Source organism: Heptranchias perlo, chromosome 30 (assembly GCF_035084215.1).
Source record: "Heptranchias perlo isolate sHepPer1 chromosome 30, sHepPer1.hap1, whole genome shotgun sequence".
Taxonomy (NCBI): Eukaryota; Metazoa; Chordata; class Chondrichthyes; order Hexanchiformes; family Hexanchidae; genus Heptranchias; species Heptranchias perlo.
In genome coordinates, this window is record NC_090354.1 from 30133610 (window position 1) to 30154220 (window position 20611).

At 47.1% G+C, this 20611-nt stretch overlaps 1 protein-coding gene across 1 annotated transcript in view; it reads right to left on the minus strand.

Moving 5' to 3' along the window:
• The window catches only part of LOC137300081 (solute carrier family 15 member 2-like), a 147632-nt gene that overhangs the window by 61197 nt on the left and 65824 nt on the right, over positions 1–20611 (minus strand). The window contains exons 9-17 of the mRNA XM_067969176.1: positions 19774–19851; positions 16379–16461; positions 11894–11986; positions 10178–10345; positions 9267–9355; positions 8058–8139; positions 6414–6530; positions 1407–1577; positions 615–661 (exon numbers count right to left, since the gene is read on the minus strand). Of these exons, the coding sequence (XP_067825277.1) occupies positions 615–661; positions 1407–1577; positions 6414–6530; positions 8058–8139; positions 9267–9355; positions 10178–10345; positions 11894–11986; positions 16379–16461; positions 19774–19851 (928 nt within the window). The remainder of the gene's footprint in view (positions 1–614; positions 662–1406; positions 1578–6413; positions 6531–8057; positions 8140–9266; positions 9356–10177; positions 10346–11893; positions 11987–16378; positions 16462–19773; positions 19852–20611) is intronic.

The window sequence follows — 20611 nt, forward strand, 5'->3', positions numbered from 1 at the left end:
CCAGTACATGTAGATGCCCTCTGCAATGCCCCAGTACATGTAGATGTCCTCTGCAATGCCGCAGTACATGTAGATGCCCTCTACAATGCCCCAGTACATGTAGATGCCCTCTGCAATGCCCCAGTACATGTAGATGCCCTCTGCAATGCCCCAGTACATGTAGATGCCCTCTGCAATGCCCCAGTACATGTAGATGCCCTCTGCAATGCTCCAGTACATGTAGATGCCCTCTGCAATGCCCCAGTACATGTAGATGCCCTCTGCAATGCTCCAGTACATGTAGATGCCCTCTGCAATGCTCCAGTACATGTAGATGCCCTCTGCAATGCTCCAGTACATGTAGATGCCCTCTGCAAAGCCCCAGTACATGTAGATGCCCTCTGCAATGCTCCAGTATATGTAGATGCCCTCTGCAATGCCCCAGTACATGTAGATGCCCTCTGCAATGCCCCAGTACATGTAGATGCCCTCTGCAATGCCACAGCACATGTAGATGCCCTCTGCAATGCCACAGCACATGTAGATGCCCTCTGCAATGCCACAGCACATGTAGATGCCCTCTGCAATGCACATGGTGAGAAATCCACACATCCAAGGTTCAGAAAACAACATACCGGACAAGAGCAGAATTATCCAAAATCTTCAAAGTGTTGTCAGGAATCTGAAGGAATAAAAATAGTCGTCAACATTTCCATAACAACGGGATTGAAAATCCACAGTTACTTGCGCTTTTCGTGAAATTTTGCCCATTAAAATGAAGGGCCTGGAACACTTTTTATTTCAGGCACACAGTCTCAACTTCAAGCACATCTGCATCAGGTAAAGCACGGGTTAGATACAGAGTAAAGCTCCCTCTACACTGTCCCAATAACACTCCCAGGGCAGGTACAACACGGGTTAGATACAGAGTAAAGCTCCCTCTACACTGTCCCATCAAACACTCCCAGGGCAGATACAGCACAGGTTAGATACAGAGTAAAGCTCCCTCTACACTGCCCCATCAAACACTCCCGGGGCAGATACAGCACAGGTTAGATACAGAGTAAAGGTCCCTCTGCACAAATATTAAGACAGGCTGAGAAATACTTATTAAACAAATGAATGGTATGAATGAAATTTAAATCTGACTCATGATTTAAAAAAGCTGCCAATCAAACATATCTACAAATAAAACCCACATGATGCTTGTATTTGAATTAATTGGCCTGACCCTTCCTCTGAAACCTCACCAGACAGAACATCTCTATCCTGCAGCTTTTTGTATTAAAGCAAGGGTCAGTTTCTGGGAGTGAACCTGGTTTTTAACCCCATATGTACAATTACAAAGAAAGGATCCAATACTGATACATTATTTATAAAAATGCTCCCGTTTTACCACACTATCTTATCCTCTTCAATCTGCTCACCTGTTTGACAACAAGCTCCCTGGTTTTGGAATCTCTCACCATGAAGAGTGTCTTGCTGGTCTTTGAGTCCGTTGTGATGCTTATATTTAATGGCAGCTGAGGCGCTGAACAGTTTATTGGAACGATGTGTAATGTGAAGGGATCGATAGGCACAGGATAGCTGGCAGAAAACTGAAAAGAACAAGTTACTCAAGGCAATCTAGGAAACAGATTGAGATTTGTTCTGTTCTTTTTGGTCATAGTAAGCTAAGCCCTGACTGTGCTGGTAACCAGTGAGGGGATGGACCACCTGGTGCGGTACTGAGCCATACGGACCAAAGGGGTCTAGGGTTTATTTCCTCTGTTCTCAGCATATTGATGATGCTGGAAAGGTCATATTTATTGTCCATCCTTAGCTGCCCTGAGAAGGTGGTATTTTAGGGCATTTGAGAGTCAACCATATAGCGTGGGACTGGAGTCATGTGTGAGCCAGACTGGGCAGGTTCCCTTCTCTGAAGGGTATTAGTGAACCAAATGTTTTTTTACAGCATTCCAACAGTTATCAGGGTCATTTTTGGGGGTTAGACCACAAATGACCAGATTTAATTTCACAACCTGCCATGGTGAGATTTGAACCCATGACCTTTGGGCCTCAGTCTTGTAACCATTAGGTGACTGCCCCAAATTATAAAGAGTTACTTCATCTCAGCCAGACAGAAGTAGTAGGGGTGCCATAATCGGCCTTGACACCCCCGGATCAGCCCAGATATCTGTCCCTGATGACCATCCAGTAACTACTGCTGGAATGGCCAGATGTGGACATCCGATGAGCGCAGATTGGGGCTCGACTACAGGACCCCTCATGGACAGTTAGCCTTGTGACACTCACTGTCCAAGGCCATCCATGAAAAATGACCACTTGAGGTTTGTATGGATGATAAGTCTGAGGTAATAGGAAGCATAAAATAGTGGATCAGTGTTTGGTACAGAGCCCCCAACTCTCTAGTTTTGGAACAGGCTGTCTAAAACATTCTAAACTGTAGACCAGACACTATTTTTTTTAAACAGAAGGTCATTTTGCTACTTACTTAGGTGTGCAGACATCGGCCATTGAAGGATCTTATCCCACCCCACCCCACCCCCCACCCGACACCCTTCCCCACCCCCGTCCTGCCTCCTGTCAGTCTTAGCCTTGGCTTAAGTTGGCGACCATAGGTCTGAGTGAATACAGTGTGCGTTTTGAAATCTCGCAGAAACCATCTTGCTTTCTTCCTTTACCTTCTGCTTGCATCATTTCCTGCTTACATTTCTCAGGTTATCCAATCACTTTTAGACTGAACAGTCTGGGGCTCTTTTCTCTCGACAAGAGAAGGCTGGGAGGTGACCCAGAGGTCTTTAAAATGATGAAGGGATTTGATAGGGTAGATTTAGAGAAGATGTTTGCAGTTGTGGGGGAGACCAAAACTAGGGGTCATAAATATAAGATAGTGATTAATAAATCCAATAAGGAATTCAGGAGAAACTTCTTTACCCAGAGAGTGGTGAGAATGTGGAACTTGCTACCACATGGAGTAGTTGAGGCGAATAACAGATGTTTTAAGGGGAAGCTAGATAAACACATGAGGGAGAAAGAAATAGAAGGGTATGTTGATAGGGTGAGATGAAGTAGGGTGGGAGCATAAACACCGGCATGGGCCGAATGGCCTGTTTCTATGCTGTAAAATTCAATGTAATTCTATGTAATTTAGTAATAGACAAGTCACAGCGACCACTAGAGGGTGGTGCTGTTGGTTCACTGCACTGTTGGACACTTCTGATCCCCAGTTCAAAAGTTGCGAGATTATTAAAGATTGTACATTGCTATTTTCTTTCTGTTCGAGGCATTATGTTGTAGAGCAGCGTGTGTTACAGGTAAAGTTGTTTGTTCTCCAACAGATTGAGCAATGGGCTTGGAGAGGGTAAGGCCGTGAGTGAAGACTGCAGACAGTTTTTTGGGGGGGGGGGGGGGTGATTCCCCTCTTCGGGGCAGAGTTCAGGCCAAGAAGGACCTCTACCCGTCTCTCCATACCTGCCCCGGCCCCAACCCATTGTCCAGGGTCAGGGCTCATTAAGTGATGCACGGAGAGCGCCCCAGTGAGAATCCCACCATCGAGAGGGAGCCCGCCAGTGCTAAGGCAGAGAATCCCGATGGTACGGCAGCACAAGAAGATCCAGCAAAGGACCTTAAAGGAGCTGAAGCAGCCCGAAGCTCGCAAATGAAGACCCACCGAAGGCCTCCATCAAGATCAAGGCCTTCAGCTGGTAAGTCTCAGGAGCCCTGCGGGGACAGGGGGCCGTTACAAAGCCCACTCCTCCCCACTGGGGGGGATTCAGGAACTTAATCCCCACTTCCCAAGGCCTACAGCTACCTTACAGATGGTAGCCCCAAGATGCTGCGGTAAGTGGGTGGAAAGAAGGAGAATCCACCAGGGACCTGGGCCGCACCCCGCCTCACCAATAGGGTTGCCAACCTTCCAGGATTGTCCTGGATTCTCCAGGAATTGAAGATTAATCTCCAGGACACTGTTGCGAGCAACACTGGGGAGAAACATCAACGGGGCATTATAATAATTGTGTGTTTTTTTCATTTTATTTGAACACTTATTTATTAGTTATAAAAATATTACAGATGGGAAAATAGGCTGTTTGACTGACGGCCAAGAATCATCTAATCAGGTAATGAAGAGCCAGTCAGTGTGAGAAGGCAGCGCGCCATCAGGATGGACTTGTGCAGAGACCAATGGTGGGAGGGTGGGGCGGGTTGGTTGGAGGTCGAAGGTCATGTGATGAAAACTCCAGCAATATGTCCAACTAGAGTTGTCAACCCTATTTTCCAACATTATCCACCGCTATCTCACCCGATTTCAGGCAGGATGGCGGAGGAGAATCCCACCCTTAAGGAAGAGAATCCTTTTGGGTCAGCCTCTGAGTCAGAAGGTCGTGGGTTCAAGTCCCACTCCAGAGACTGCAGCACATAATCCAGGCTGACACTCCCAGTGCAGTACTGAGGGAGTGCTACACTGTCGGAGTTACCATCTTTCGGATGAGACATTAAACCGAGGCCCCGTCTGCCCTTTTAGGTGGACGTAAAAGATCCCATGGCAATATTCCAAAAAGAGCAGGGGAGTTTTCCCCGGTGTCCTGGCCAATATTTATTACTCAACCAACATCACTAAAAGAGATTATCTGGTCATTATCTGGATATCAATTATAGGAAAAATGCTAGAAGGGATTGTAAGAGACGCCCTCTATGATCACTGGGAAAGGGAAGGGGCCATTAGAACTGACTTTTGAAAAAATCAGTCATGCCTAACAAATTTGATAGAGTTTTTTGAGGAAGTCACCAGGGTGGTGGATGAGGGTAATCCGGTGGACTTTGTCTACCTGGACTTTCAGGAAGTCTTTGACGAGGTGCCTCACACTTGGTTACTTCACGAGATAGAATCTTGTGGTATCAGTAAAAATTTGACAAGTTGGATCAGGAATTGGCTCCAATCCCACAGCCAAAAAGTAGTGGTTAACGGATGTGGTTCAGACTGGAGACATGTTACTCGCGGTGTCCCCCAGGGATCGGTCCTGGGCCCGCTACTCTTCACGGTCTTTATTAATGACCTGGACAGCGGTGTTGGGAATATGGTCAGTATGTTTGTAAATGACACCAAAATCTGTGCAAGGGTTAAGATCTCAATGTGCTCGGGGAGTGGGCCACACACTGGCAAATGGCATTTAATTTATATAAATGTAGTGTCATGCATTTTGTCAGGGCCAACACAGAATACACGTATCATTTGCAGGGAACAATACTGAAAGAGGTTGAGCGACAAAAAGATGGTGGGGTGTCGGAGGAGGGTCTGTGGGGGAGTGAGGGGGAGGTCGGGGAGGGGCCACAGGGATGGGTGTGGGGGAGGTCGGGGAGGGGCTGCGGGGGCGGGTATTAGGGGGGACATCGGGGAAGGGTCTACGGGGAGGGGTGAGGGGGAGGTCGGGGGAGGGTCTGCGGGTGGGTGAGGGTAAGGTCGGGGAAGGGTCTGCAGGGTTGGGTGTGGGGGGGACGTCGTGGGTGAGTCTGCGGATGGGGTGAGGGGGAGGTCGGGGGAGGGGCTACAGGGATGGGTGAAGGGGAGGTCAGGGGAGGGTCTGTGGGGGTGGGCGTGAGGAGGGGAGGTCAGGGGAGGGAAAAAGTGTTTAGTTATGATGCTCTGGCCATCGTGGTGTGGGACAGGCTTGATGGACCAGCTGGTCTTTTCCAGCCCGTCAATTTAGTATGTTTGCATTATCACATTGCTGTTTGTGGGATCTTGCTGTGCGCAAATCGGCTGCCTATCTCGTACATTACAATAGCGACTACCCTTTAAAAAGTACTTCATTGGTTGTAAAGTACTTTGGGACGTCTTGAGGTCGTGAATGGTGCTATATAAATGGAAGTTCTTTCTTTAAACATAGTGTTACTTCTCACCTTGCCCATTATCATAACTATTTAAACTGTCATTGTGTAGCCCAAGCTGTGAAGGAAGGGGTCACAGATTGCACAACACGAAAAATAAATCCACTTTATTTAATAACACCCAACCAATGCATAGCTTTGCAGCCAATCAAACTCACACAACTGGGAGAGGTGGGTTTGAGTGACAGGCGTGGGCGGGGCTCACTGAGATACAGCCAGTCTATTACTGTTGGGCCTTTCTCATCCTTTGTGAGTGACACAAGTGAATCAATCCCTTAAGTGCAGAATCCTGCAGCACAGGAGGAGGCCATTCAGCCCATCGTGCCTGTTCCAGCTCTTTGAAAGAGCTGTCCAATCAGTCCCACTCCCCTGCTCTTTCCCCGCAGCCCTGCATGTTTTTCCTTTTCGAGTAATTATCCAATTCCCTTTCAGGCAGTGCATTCCAGATCATGACAATTCGCTGCATAAAAAAACTTCTTCTCATCTCCCCCCTGCCAAATACCTTAAATAATTGAATAAGAAGCAGCGAGAGAGTCTATTCTTACCGTTTGCGGATCCATTACAACCTGGTTCTCCAAGAAGTCGAAACTATATTGGCAAGGAGCTCCGTTAAATATTTTAAATTCAGTCACATCGCTCGGCTGAGGCATAACCTGCCAATTCTTTGAACAAAAGTCCTCGTCAAACACCAGCATATCCAGAAGAATATAAACTTTCAACCCTGCCTGCTGAGAGGTACCCAGTTTTATCCACCTTTAATCACTCCCCTCACTGCGAACTTGGAACTGCAGCTGGGAACGGCCTGGCCCTCTGCTGTTGTGCCTGACACTAATGTTGCTCTATGATTGAGGGGGGTAGGCACGCTTCCAGCACAGAGACTGGACTCTCCCCACCCTTTCCCTCCGGAATAAGCATGTAAATCGATATCTCCCAAAAACGTGGGATTGGCTGCTCCATTGGCATGCTGAGTTCTAATTAATGCTCCAGCTCTTTATCATTAAACATTGTGCTCATCAAAGTGAGGGATGTCAGTAGGGATTGGAGTATTTCCCATTTGAGGCACCCAGGCTCAGCTTTAAACAATCGCAGGACATGTACAGCACAGATTAGATACAGAGTAAATCTCCCTCTACACTGTCCCATCAAACGCTTCCAGGGCAGCTACAGCACAGATTAGATACAGAGTAAAGCTCCCTCTACACTGTCCCATCAAACGCTTCCAGGGCAGCTACAGCACAGATTAGATACAGAGTAAAGCTCCCTCTACACTGTCCCATCAAACACTCCCAGGGCAGGTACAGTACGGGTTAGATACAGAGTAAAGCTCCCTCTACACTGTCCCATCAAACACTCCCGGGGCAGGTACAGTACGGGTTAGATACAGAGTAAAGCTCCCTCTACACTGTCCCATCAAACACTCCCGGGGCAGGTACAGTACGGGTTAGATACAGAGTAAAGCTCCCTCTACACTGTCCCATCAAACACTCCCAGGGCAGGTACAGTACGGGTTAGATACAGAGTAAAGCTCCCTCTACACTGTCCCATCAAACACTCCCAGGGCAGGTACAGTACGGGTTTGATACAGAGTAAAGCTCCCTCTACACTGTCCCATCAAACACTCCCAGGGCAGGTACAGTACGGGTTTGATACAGAGTAAAGCTCCCTCTACACTGTCCCATCAAACACTCCCAGGGCAGGTACAGTACGGGTTTGATACAGAGTAAAGCTCCCTCTACACTGTCCCATCAAACTGTCCCAGGGCAGGTACAGTACGGGTTTGATACAGAGTAAAGCTCCCTCTACACTATCCCATCAAACACTCAAACACTCCCAGGGCAGGTACAGCATGAGTTAGATACAGAGTAAAGTTCCCTCTACACTGTACCATCAAACACTCCCAGGGCAGGTACAGCAAGGGTTAGATACAGAGTAAAGCTTCCTCCACACTGTCCCATCAAACACTCCCAGGGCAGGTACAGTACGGGTTAGATATGTCTCTCACACTTGGATTTAAGGTTCAGGGCTAAATGTAGTTTCAGTTAAACAGAATTACAATCTGCAGACTCTACCCTCCTCATTCAGCAATAAAATCTAGCACTGTGTAAAGCATCTCTCCAACGTGAACAAATAATGAACTGAAAGCTGAGAAAGCAAACTGCAGCTTCCCACCGAGTCAAGGGTTGTCTCACCTGAATCTGCAGCTGGACAATCCCAGTGATACAGAACGAGACAGCGGCTCCCACCAACCCGACAGTCATCCGTGTGACCGGCCTGTAGGTTGGCAGGGAGAGAGAGGTTAGCGGAGCGAGAATATAATATCAGGCCCAGAAAGAGAGAGAGTGGTTTATATATAGAATAACAGATACCCTGGAGTGAGTTACAGGCTGGAATCTAATCGAGGGGTTCGGGGGGTTTATATATAGAATAACAGATACCCGGGAGTGAGTTACAGACTGGAATCTAATCGAGGGGTTCGGGGGGGTTTATATATAGAATAACAGATACCCGGGAGTGAGTTACAGACTGGAATCTAATCGAGGGGTTCGGGGGGTTTATATATAGAATAACAGATACCCGGGAGTGAGTTACAGGCTGGAATCTAATCGAGGGGTTCGGGGGGGTTTATATATAGAATAACAGGTACCCGGGAGTGAGTTACAGACTGGAATCTAATCGAGGGGTTCGGGGGGGGTTTATATATAGAATAACAGGTACCCGGGAGTGAGTTACAGACTGGAATCTAATCGAGGGGTTCGGGGGGTTTATATATAGAATAACAGATACCCTGGAGTGAGTTACAGGCTGGAATCTAATCGAGGGGTTCGGGGGGTTTATATATAGAATAACAGATACCCTGGAGTGAGTTACAGACTGGAATCTAATCGAGGGGTTCGGGGGGTTTATATATAGAATAACAGGTACCCTGGAGTGAGTTACAGATTGGAATCTAATCGAGGGGTTCGGGGGGTTTATATATAGAATAACAGATACCCTGGAGTGAGTTACAGGCTGGAATTTAATCGAGGGGTTTGGGGTGGTTTACAGATAATTCCCGTGACCATCAGGACCCCTGTTAAAGAGGGAGTCTCACCATCAGGACCCCTGTTAAAGAGGGAGTCTCACCATCAGGACCCCTGTTAAAGAGGGAGTCTCACCTAGGGACCCATTATAAATGGTGGATTCTCACCATTGCCCACTGACAACACATGGCCCCATGTTAAGGTTCACTTGACAACAACTGAGATTCCAAAAGAACCCTGGAGCCCTCGTGTCAATTGAGACTGAGATATGATATGAATACTTGATATGAATGCAAGGGCTGGAGATTGGTCTGAGATATTTCGATGGGCTGGGTGAGGTGAGGTGCAGAGGATAAAGCACAGATGGGCGGCTCTTACTGAATCAGCAGGTTTCTCTTCTCAAACTGCGGATAGATGATCCCTTCAAACAACGGCAACAGGATCAGGATGAATAAAACATTCAGACTCTGGAACAGATTAGAATCTTTTTAGTAAAGGCAAGGACACAAGTTAGAATAATATCCCTGCTGACTGTGGGGTATCTGGATCTGTCCTTCATAATTATGGGGTTCATGTCCCTCTCCCTCTGACTGAGAGCTTCATATCCCTCTCCCTGTCATTATGGGGTTCATGTCCCTCTCCCTGTCATTGTAGGGTTCATGTCCCTCTCCCTGTCATTGTGGGGTTCATGTCCCTCTCCCTGTCATTGTGGGGTTCATGTCCCTCTCCCTGTCATTGTAAGGTTCATGTCCCTCTCCCTGTCATTGTGGGGTTCATGTCCCTCTCCCTGTCATTGTGGGGTTCATGTTATTCACCCTGTCATTGTGGGGTTCATGTCCCTCTCCCTGTCATTTTGGGGTTCATGTTATTCACCCTGTCATTGTGGGGTTCATGTCCCTCTCCCTGTCATTGTGGGGTTCATGTCCCTCTCCCTGTCATTTTGGGGTTCATGTTATTCACCCTGTCATTGTGGGGTTCATGTCCCTCTCCCTGTGATTGTGGGGTTCAGGGATTTAGAGCAATCTAAAACTAATCCCACTGCCCCACTCTCCCCGTTGCCTCGTCCCTCCCCCTGTATCCATGTAAATGCTGATGTATGTGCCACTGTCCGACCTATACCCTCAGAGCGTGTCCAGTGTGTGCGAGAAGATCCCTTGAGTATTAGGGCCCAGCACACTGTCACCATCCTGAGCATTGAGTAAATATCCTTCCTGTTTCTGGTATCAGTTGAGCCAGCCCTCTGACTGAGCCCTGTCACCCCCTGGATGATCTGTGTTGGAGGGCTGTACCTGCAGCTGGTCGGGTTTCAGTCTGATGGATCCCACGTTCCTGTCCATCTCCTGGGCCTGAAGGGTCCAGCGTGACCCCTGCTGCTCATAGAGCGCCCAGTACATCGGCAGCAGCGGGTATAACGCCAAGACGCTGTACAGTCGCTTTGCATCATTGATGATCTCTCGCTGGAACACAGAGAAGGAAGAGTAACAAATACAAGACTTGGAAGTCAATGTTACCAGCTGACCTCTGTCGGGTAATCGGAGCGGGGCCACGGCGCGTTCTTAAGACAGTGTGAACAACGTTCTATATGTTATGGGTTTACTGGTGCCTCTTTTACACATCTTCCTGCGACTGTTTCACCAGCAGGAGGGGCCGATGTTTGGATTCCTGTCACCTTTTCACTCCCTCAGTCGAGTAGTGGTGTGTGAGAAAATAAGTGAGGTCCAAACCTCGACGAACCCATTCTTCAGTGTAAACCCAGCCAGTGTTGGGTCCTCATCTCTCTCAGGAGTTATTTTGTCTTTCCCGAATGGCTGCCTCTCCATTGGGACTCTAGACAATGATTGAGGGGGTGATCTGATTGAGGTGTTTAAAAAGTTAAAAGGATTCGATAGGGTAGATATGGAGAAACTATTAATTCTGGTGGGGGAACCAGGGAAACGCAGCAGCCAATTTGCGCACAGCAAGATCCCACAAACAGCAACGTGATAATGACCAAATAATCTGTTTTAGTGATGTAGGTTGAGGGATAAATGTTGGCCAGAACACCGGGGAGAACTCCCCTGCTCTTCTTCAAAATAGTGCTGTGGGATCTTTGACGTCCACCTGAGAGGGCAGACAGGGTCTTCATTTAACATCTCATCCAAGAAACAGTTCCTCTGAGAGTGCAGCATTCCCTCAGTACTGCACAAAAGTGTCAACCAAGTTCTGGAGTGGGGCTTGAACCCACAACCTTCAGACTCAGAGGCAAGAGTGCGACCACTGAGCCACAGCTGACATCTTAAAGAGGGAGTCGGCTCAGTACCTGGAGAAAGATTTGATGGAGGGGTGTGAGAGGCATCGTAAAATACTTCTTAAACTCTGGGATAGGACAGATAGACGACAGTGGGCTCCTGAACACTCCTAATTCCTATGTGTATTGCAGTAATGCCAGTGCAGGCTGTCTTTAACAATGGAGGAGAAAGACTGGCCCCGATTTTAACTCCTGCTGCTCCAGAAATGAGGCCCGGGCTATCTTAACCCCCCGGACCTCATTTCAATCGCACTGCCGCTGGGAAGTTAGTGTGAAGCGGAGAGAAATCGTGCAGCCCTGTGGCCGCCTGTGACACCAGGTAGTGGCGGTAGTGACTTTGCAGGCCGTCTCACAGTGGTCCCACTTTCGGGAGGCAGGGGCGAGTCAGGGGAGGCCTAAACTTTCCTTGTGGGGTCCGGAGGGAGATATCAGGGCAGAAAACTAACAAAATAACTGGGAAACAAAGGTTGGTTAATGGCAAAGAGTTACCATGGTGACTAGCGGAATTTAAAGGGCCGCTGCAAATGGGGCAGAATCCTAGCAGAACAGTGTTTCAACCCAAATTGGTGCCACAACCCCCCACGACCCCCACCCCACCACCCCCCAGCAGAAATCATCCAATTTGCCTATTTGGAGCCAGGAATCTCAGGGCCTTTCATTCCATCCAATCCAGCGTGTGGTACTGACGTGGCAGCAGGCATTACGGAGAGGTGCCTACCTCGTACTTCTGGTCAGCCCAGTCCAGCCAATGTTCCTTTGCTGTGTCCTTCTTCTTACTCACGCACCACTTGACCTTGTTTTTGATGGCACTCTGCCCAACACAAACAGGACACCGTTAATCCATTCAGTCGTGTGGGACACAGCACGGACTGTAACTCATTCCCAAGCCTGTTGGCTGTCAGACTAGGCGCTTGTCACCTCATCCATTCAGTGATATAACGTGAATGGTTCACACCGTACTTATCAAAACGTTTTTTGTGCTCATCAGTCGTGGTGGGAATGGAACGTGGTCAGCTAATGCGCCTAGGGGCTAGATACCTCAACAACAACTTGCATTTATATAGCGCCTTTAACATAGTAAAACGCCCCAAGAAGCTTCACAGGAGTGATTATCAAACAAAATTTGACACCGAGCCACATAAGGAGATATTAGGACAGGTGACCAAGAGGTAGGTTTTAAGGAGCGTCTTACAGGAGAGAGAGGTAGAGAGGTGGCGAGGTTTAGAGAGCAAAGAAAATCGGGGTACGCATCTTGGAGGGTTGCAGGGCTGGAGGAGCTTACAGATGGGAATTTTAAAATCGAAGCATTGCTAGACCAGTAGCCAAGGTAGGTCAACGAGCACAGGGGTGATGGGTGAACCGGATTGCTGTGAATTAGGATACGGGCAGCAGAGTTTTGGAAGATGGGGGGGCGGCCAAGAGAGTGCCTTCAGCTGCCTAGGCCCTAAGCTCTGGAATTCTTTCCCTAAACCTCTCCACCTTTCTACGTCTCTCTCCTCCTTTAAGACGCTCCTTAAAACCTACCTCTTTGACCAAGCCACCTGTCCTAATATCTCCTTATGTGGCTCCATGTCAAATTTTGTAGATACAAAGTAAAGCTCCCTCTACAGTGACCCATCAAACACTCCCAGGGCAGGTACAGCACGGGTTAGATACAGAGTAAAGCTCCCTCTACATGGTCCCATCAAACACTCCCAGGGCAGGTACAGCACGGGTTAGATACAGAGTAAAGCTCCCTCTACACTGTCCCATCAAACACTCCCAGGGCAGATACAGCACGGGTTAGATACAGAGTAAAGCTCCCTCTACACTGTCCCATCAAACAGTCCCAGAGCAGGTACAGCACGGGTTAGATACAGAGTAAAGCTCCCTCTACACTGTCCCATCAAACAGTCCCAGGGCAGGTACAGCACGGGTTAGATACAGAGTAAAGCTCCCTCTACACTGTCCCATCAAACACTCCCAGGGCAGGTACAGCACGGGTTAGATACAGAGTAAAGCTCCCTCTACACTGTCCCATCAAACACTCCCAGGGCAGGTACAGCACGGGTTAGATACAGAGTAAAGCTCCCTCTACACTGTCCCATCAAACACTCCCAGGGCAGGTACAGCACGGGTTAGATACAGAGTAAAGCTCCCTCTACACTGTCCCATCAATATGCCTCAGTCCCATCCTCAGAACAGTGCCTCCTACTTTATCTATATGATAATTTTCATCACCCACACATGCAATCCTAGGGGAGCATTTCCTCTGTGCTTTGTGTTTACCTTGAAATTATAAAACTCTTTTGTAAACAGGTTTATAATTTGGTTACACATGACACATACAAGAAACCTTCCCCACTATAGCTTCTCTGAGTGAGGTATTTTTTTATTCATTCTTCGGATGTGGGCATTGCTGGCAAGGCAAGCATTTATTGCCCATATCTAGTTGCCCTTGAGTAGGTGGTTGTGGGCCTTCTTGAACCGCTGTAATCCGTTTGGTGAAGGTTCTCTCACAGTGCTGTTAGGTAGGGAGTTAAGAACATAAGAAATAGGAGCAGAAGTAGGCCATACAGCCCCTCAAGCCTGCTCCACCATCCAATAAGTTCATGGCTGATCTTCAACCTCAACTCCACTTTCTCGCCCAATCCCCATATTCCTTGATTCCCCTAGACCCCAAAAATCTATTTATCTCAGCCTTGAATGTATTCAACGACTCAGCATCCACAGCCCTCTGGGGTAGAGAATTCCAAAGATTCACAGCCCTCTGAGTGAAGAAATTGCTCCTTAACTCAAACTTAAATGGCCGACCCCTTTCCTGAGACTATGCCCCCTAGTTCTAGACTCTCCAGCCAGGGGAAACAACCTCTCAGCATCTACCCTGTCAAGCCCCCTCAGAATCTTATATGTTTCAATGAGATCACCTCTCATTCTTCTAAACTCCAGAGATTATAGGCCCATTTTAATCAATATCTCCTCATAGGACAACCCTCTCATCTCAGGAATCAATCGAGTGAACCTTTGTTGCACCCCCTCTAAGGCAAGTATATCCTTCCTTAGATAAGGAGACCAAAACTGTGCACAGTATTCCAGGTGTGGTCTCACCAAAGCCCTGTACAGTTGTAGCAAGACTTCCTTACTCTTGTGCTCCAACCCCCTTTCAATAAAGGCCACCATGCCATTTGCCTTCCTAAATGCTTGCTGTACCTGCATGCTAACTTTCTTGTACCAGGACACCCAAGTCTCTATGAACACCAACATTTAATAGTTTCTCACCATTTAAAAAATATCCTGTTTTTCTATTCTTCCTACCAAAGTGAATAACCTCACAATTCCCCACATTATGCTCCATCTGCCACCTTCTTGCCCACTCACTAAACCTGTCTATATCCCTTTGCAGATTCTGTGTCCTCCTCACAGCTTACTTTCCCACCTAATATTGTATCATCAGCAAACTTGGATACATTACACTCGTTCCGTTCATCTCAGTCATTAATATCGATTGTAAATTGAGGCCCAAGCACTGATCCTCACGGTACCCCACTAGTTACAGCCTGCCAACCTGAAAATGATCCGTTCATCCCTACTCTCTGTTTTTTGTCCATTAACCAATCCTCTATCCATTCTATATATTACCCCCAATCCCATGAGACCTTATCTTGCATAGCAACTTTTTATGTGGCACCTTATTGAATGCCTTTTGGAAATCCAAATATACGACATCCACTGGTTCCCTTTTATCTACCCTGCTAGTTACATCCTCAAAGAACTCTAATAAATTTGTTAAACACGATTTCCCTTTCATAAAACCTTGTTGACTCTGCCTAATCATATTATGATTTTCTAAGTGCCCTGTTACCACTTCCTTAATAATGGATTCCAGCATTTTCCTGACGACTGATGTCAGGCTAATTGGCCTGTAGTTCCCTGTTTTCTCTCTCCCTCCCTTCTTGAATAGCAGCGTTACATTTGCTACCTTTCAATCCACTGGGACCATTCTAGAATCTAGGGAATTTTGGAAGATCACAATCAATGCATCCACTATCTCTGCAGCCACCTCTTTTAGAACCCTAGGATGTAGGCCATCAGGTCCAGGGGATTTGTTGGCTTTTAGTCCCATTTACTTCTCAAGTTCTTTTTCTCTACTGATATTAATCGTTTTAAGTTCCTCACTCACATTTGCCCCTTGGTTCCTCATTATTTTTGGTATGCTTTTTGTGTCTTCTACTGTGAGGACAGATACAAAATATTTGTTTAACATCTCTGCCATTTCCTGATTCCCCATTATAATTTCTCCTGTCTCAGCCTCTAAGGGACCCACGTTTACTTTTGCTACTCTCTTCCTTTTTACACACTTGTAGAAGTTCTTACAATCTGTTTTTATATTTCTTGCTCGTTTACTCTCATATTCTATTTTCTCCCTTTTTATCAATTTTCTGGTCATCCTTTGCTAGTTTCTAAACCTCTCCCAATCCTCAGGCTTATTACAATTCTTTGCAACATTATAAGCCTCTTTTAAACTGGTACAATCCTTAACTTCTTTAGTTAGCCACGGGTAGATCACTTTTCCCGTGGAGTTTTTATTTCTCAATGGAATGTATATTCATTGAGAATTCTGAAATATTTCTTTAAATGTCTGCCACTCCAGCATTCTAACCCAGCGACAATGAAGGAATGGCGATATATGTCCAAGTGGGGATGGTGTGTGACTTGGAGAGGAACCTGGAGGTGATGGAGTTCCCATGCACCTACTCCCTTTGTCCTTCTAGATGGTGGCGGTCACAGGTTGGAGAGGTGTTGTCGTACAAGCCTTGGTGAGTTGCTGCAGTGCATCCTGTAGATAGTACACACTGCAGCCACGGTGCGCCAATGGTGGAGGGAGTGAATGTTTAAGTTGCCGATGTAGTGCCAAACCAGGGAGCCCGCGCCCACTAGGATCTGTGTGGAGACCACCAACACTCACTTCAGTTAGGACCCTTATAGCCAGAGGAGACTTTCGTCCTATCAATTTAGGCTGGTATTAAGCCCAGATCCCAGGGATGGAAGGCCAGTATCAAACCCACTGCAGCATCCAGTCCCCACAGAAGGTTTTGATTTTATGAAATGTATCAATAATTCATTGACCTTTCTTTAAAACTGGAAAATTCGCACCCTCTTCCATTGGCCTTTACAGCCCACTGATGTCGGGAAGCTATGACTCACCACACGGACTGTCACTTACCCCTGTAGCGCAGAACACTTTGCAGAATAGGTTCCCAGTGGGCGGGTAAATCTTGTACCTGGAGGTGCCCAGTCCAAAGATCACTGAAAAACACGGCAGGTTACCTCAGGCAGGGAGAGTTCATCACCACTCAGTCACTCAGGCCAATTACACAAGTCTGTATTTTTTCCTCACTCTTTACCCTATTTCCCCTCACTCTTTACCCTATTTCCCCTCACTCTTTACCCTATTCCCCCTCACTCTTTACCCTCATTCCCCCTCACTCTTTACCCTATTGCCCCCTCACTCTTTACCCTATTGCCCCCTCACTCTTTACCCTATTTCCCCTCACTCTTTACCCTATTTCCCCTCACTCTTTACCCTATTCCCCCTCACTCTTTACCCTCATTCCCCCTCACTCTTTACCCTATTGCCCCCTCACTCTTTACCCTATTCCCCCTCACTCTTTACCCTATTGCCCCCTCACTCTCTATCCTATTTCCCCTCACTCTTTATCCTATTTCCCCTCACTCTTTACCCTATTTCCCCTCACTCTTTATCCTATTTCCCCTCACTCTTTATCCTATTTCCCCTCACTCTTTACCCTATTTCCCCTCACTCTTTACCCTATTTCCCCTCACTCTTTACCCTATTTCTCCTCACTCTTTATCCTATTTCCCCTCACTCTCTATCCTATTTCCCCTCACTCTTTACCCTATTTCCCCTCACTCTTTACCCTATTGCCCCCTCACTCTCTATCCTATTTCCCCTCACTCTTTATCCTATTTCCCCTCACTCTTTACCCTATTTCCCCTCACTCTTTATCCTATTTCCCCTCACTCTCTATCCTATTTCCCCTCACTCTTTACCCTATTTCCCCTCACTCTTTACCCTATTGCCCCTCACTCTTTACCCTCACTCCCCCTCACTCTTTACCCTCATTCCCCCTCACTCTTTACCCTATTGCCCCCTCACTCTCTATCCTTTTTCCCCTCACTCTTTACCCTCATTCCCCCTCACTCCTTACCCTATTTCCCCTCATTCTTTACCCTATTTCCCCTCACTCTCTATCCTATTTCCCCTCACTCTCTATCCTATTTCCCCTCACTCTTTACCCTATTTCCCCTCACTCTTTACCCTATTTCCCCTCACTCTTTACCCTATTTCCCCCTCAGTCAAGTGCCTGCAGTGTACATGAACCAGCAGCCATCTGTAGAGACGGTGGATTCCACTGCTGTCACGGACCAGCCAGTACTGTTTTCTTAATAGTAGCTTTACATTTGATCTGTCTCAGGCTGAACCAGGCCATTCATAACCTTGGTGCCTGGTTTCAACCCTGGGCTAGACTTAAAACCCCACATCCAATCCATCACTAAATCCGTTTATTTCCACCTCTGCAACATTGTCCATCTCCATCCCTCTCGCGTGCCTTTGTCACTTCCAGACTTGATTACTGCAATGCTCTCCTCGCTCATCTGCAATTCTCCACCTTCAATAAACTCTCACTTGTCCATTTCCCCAACACTCTGTTTACCTTCAAAAACTTTTTGGAAATTCATCTCAAACCAAGCTATTGGTCATCCCTTCCAATCCCTCCCTTCCTGGTTCAGTGGCCATTTTCTTTTTTTTAATGCTATGGGATGGATTTTGCCTTTGTGCCTTAGTGTGAATTGCCTGGTATAGAATCGACAGCCTGCTTTACACTATCGCACAAAGTCAAAATCTCCCCCTGAGTTACTATTGTCATATTAGTCAACCAGCCAATCAGCAGGCTTCCATGGCTAATCGATACATGGGAGGGCGAGGGGCCAAAATTATCATTTTGTTACTAGGACACAGCCAATGAAAAGGTTGGGTGGAAACCCATGTGATTAAATTACTACTGCGGTGGTGTAGTGGTTCGGAGACTGGCAACCTGGAGAATGTGAGTTCAAACCTCACCAGGGTAAGTTATGGAATTAAATTGAATAAAACAGCCTATTTGTGGGCTAGTGGCAGGGAGGAATAACAACGAAAACCCAAATGGAAGCTGCAGCCCATCTCTCGTCCATACTATATGATTGACTCTTAATGCTCTTAACTTTGAACTGAACTAACAAGCCACTCAGTTGTACAGACAAATGCTACCCCCAGGACAACTAGGGATGGGCAAGAAATGCTGCCTTGCCAGCATTGCCTACATCCTAAGAACACATTTTTTTAATGGCTCTCTAACGGTGCTACGTGGGTTTTAGTGGTTAAATGCCAGCAGGACCCCTGCATACACTTGGGGGAGGGGAGGATGGGAGCGTCCCTAGGCCTTGTCTCTTAACCTGCACCGAAGCTCTCTGGACTTTGGTAAGTGGGATGCATTCCTATGAGAAGACAGTGTACACACAGTAATCAGGCAACAGAAAGGACTTGTGTGGATTTTGATCCATTAATTCAAAGACGGTGATCGGTTTCGCTGGGTCTCAGCACAGAGTTGACCAAAACAGCCGTGTAATTAATGGCTAACTGTGGCTGCTAGATCCCAGTGTCCGACTGTATTGGGACTCCAGTTGGCCGACATTCATAAGGGATACTCGGAGACTGCTCTCAGAATTCACCCTCTAACCCTGACAGGTTTCCAGACTTCGCTCGAAGAGATAATAGAAATGGGAAGCTTACACGATAGGGAGGAGTGAGTTTAGTGATAGCGCTCCCACCTCGGAGTCAGAAGGGTTGGGATTGGGCCCCACCTGAGACAGGCTCGGCGAGCGGAGACTGGAGCGCTGGCTCTCAATTCTGGGTTGGCGTCCAGCACGGGTACTCGGGCCCGATGGATGTAGGTGCCCCCACCCCTCACTGTAAAGGGTAGGTGAGGCTCTATAGCCTTGGTTGCAGCCCACCTTGGAGAAGATACTCCAAAGATAAAAACTATGAGGAAGGCAATGGGAAACTGCCTCAGCTACTCTTCCCTAGTGAGTGTCTCCAGAACCTCGCGTGTGAGACTTGTGTTAGGACCTGCCCCAGGGGCAGAACATGATCGATGGGCGGACACTAAAAGGGAAATCTGAAATTATAACAGAAAACGCTAGAGATACACAGCAGGTCAGTCAACATCAAGTTAATATTTCAGTGTAGCTCTTTGTTAGGACTGAAAACTGAAAGATAAGAAGCCACTTTTAGGGTGGAAGAGAAAAAAGAGGAAGAGGTAGGGAAGAAGAGACAACAAAGTCCAATCACCAAAGGAAGTTAAAGGGCAGAATGACTTGCAAACTACTTTAAAGGGATGCAGGAATAATACCAGAGATCATCTCAGTTTATCCTCCAATTTCCAGTTCTGATGAACGGTCTACACCAAAACACTGACAGGTTCTGACCCACCTGCTATCCATGTTCAGCACTGTGTCCACTGAGGACCCTACACAGGTTCAGACAGAAGTGAAATTTACCTAAAGCCAGTAACATGGTTAGCGAAGGGACTCCAAATGCCAGGGAGTAGCAATCTGAATCGAAACACTGGACATCCTCTGTGAACAGAGACAGACAGTGGTCAATTACAACAGTAACCACCATCACTTTCACCACACTCTCTAGTATACACATAGACAGTAGTGTGCATCTGTCAGACATTGGTGCGTACTAGTCAGACAGTAGGACACGATGGTCAGACAGTAGTGTAAGCTGGTGAGTAGTACCACATCCTGATCAGACAGTACACTTGCCAGAGAGTAATACACATTGGTCAGACATTGCAATAAGCACACCTGTCAGATAGCAGTGCACGTTGGTCAAGCAGTAGTGCACATATGTCAGACAGTAGTGCACATATATCAGACAGTTGTGCACATAGGTCATATAGTAGTGAAAATAGATCAGGCAGCACTGCACATGTGTTAGACAGTTGTGCACATTGATCAGATAGTAGTGTGCACTGTATAAACAGTGGTGCACATAAGTTAGACAGTAGTGCACTCTAGTCAGGCAGTAGTGCACATAGGTCAAATAGTAGTGCACATAAGCCAAACAGTGGTACACACGTGTCAGACATTGCAACAAGCAATATTCTGCATGGAAATCACAAAATGAGAAAATGACAGAAAGAATTGAAAACTGGCAACTTGTACCAGATCCGGGATTTACAGAGCGAGTCCCACCCAGCAGGACCCTTGACCTCAAGCTCACTACCAGCCACTGCATATCACTGGCAGACTCAAGGGACAGATTAGATATCACTGGACGACACTGGGGAAAGATCAGATATCACTGAACGACACTGGAGACAGATCA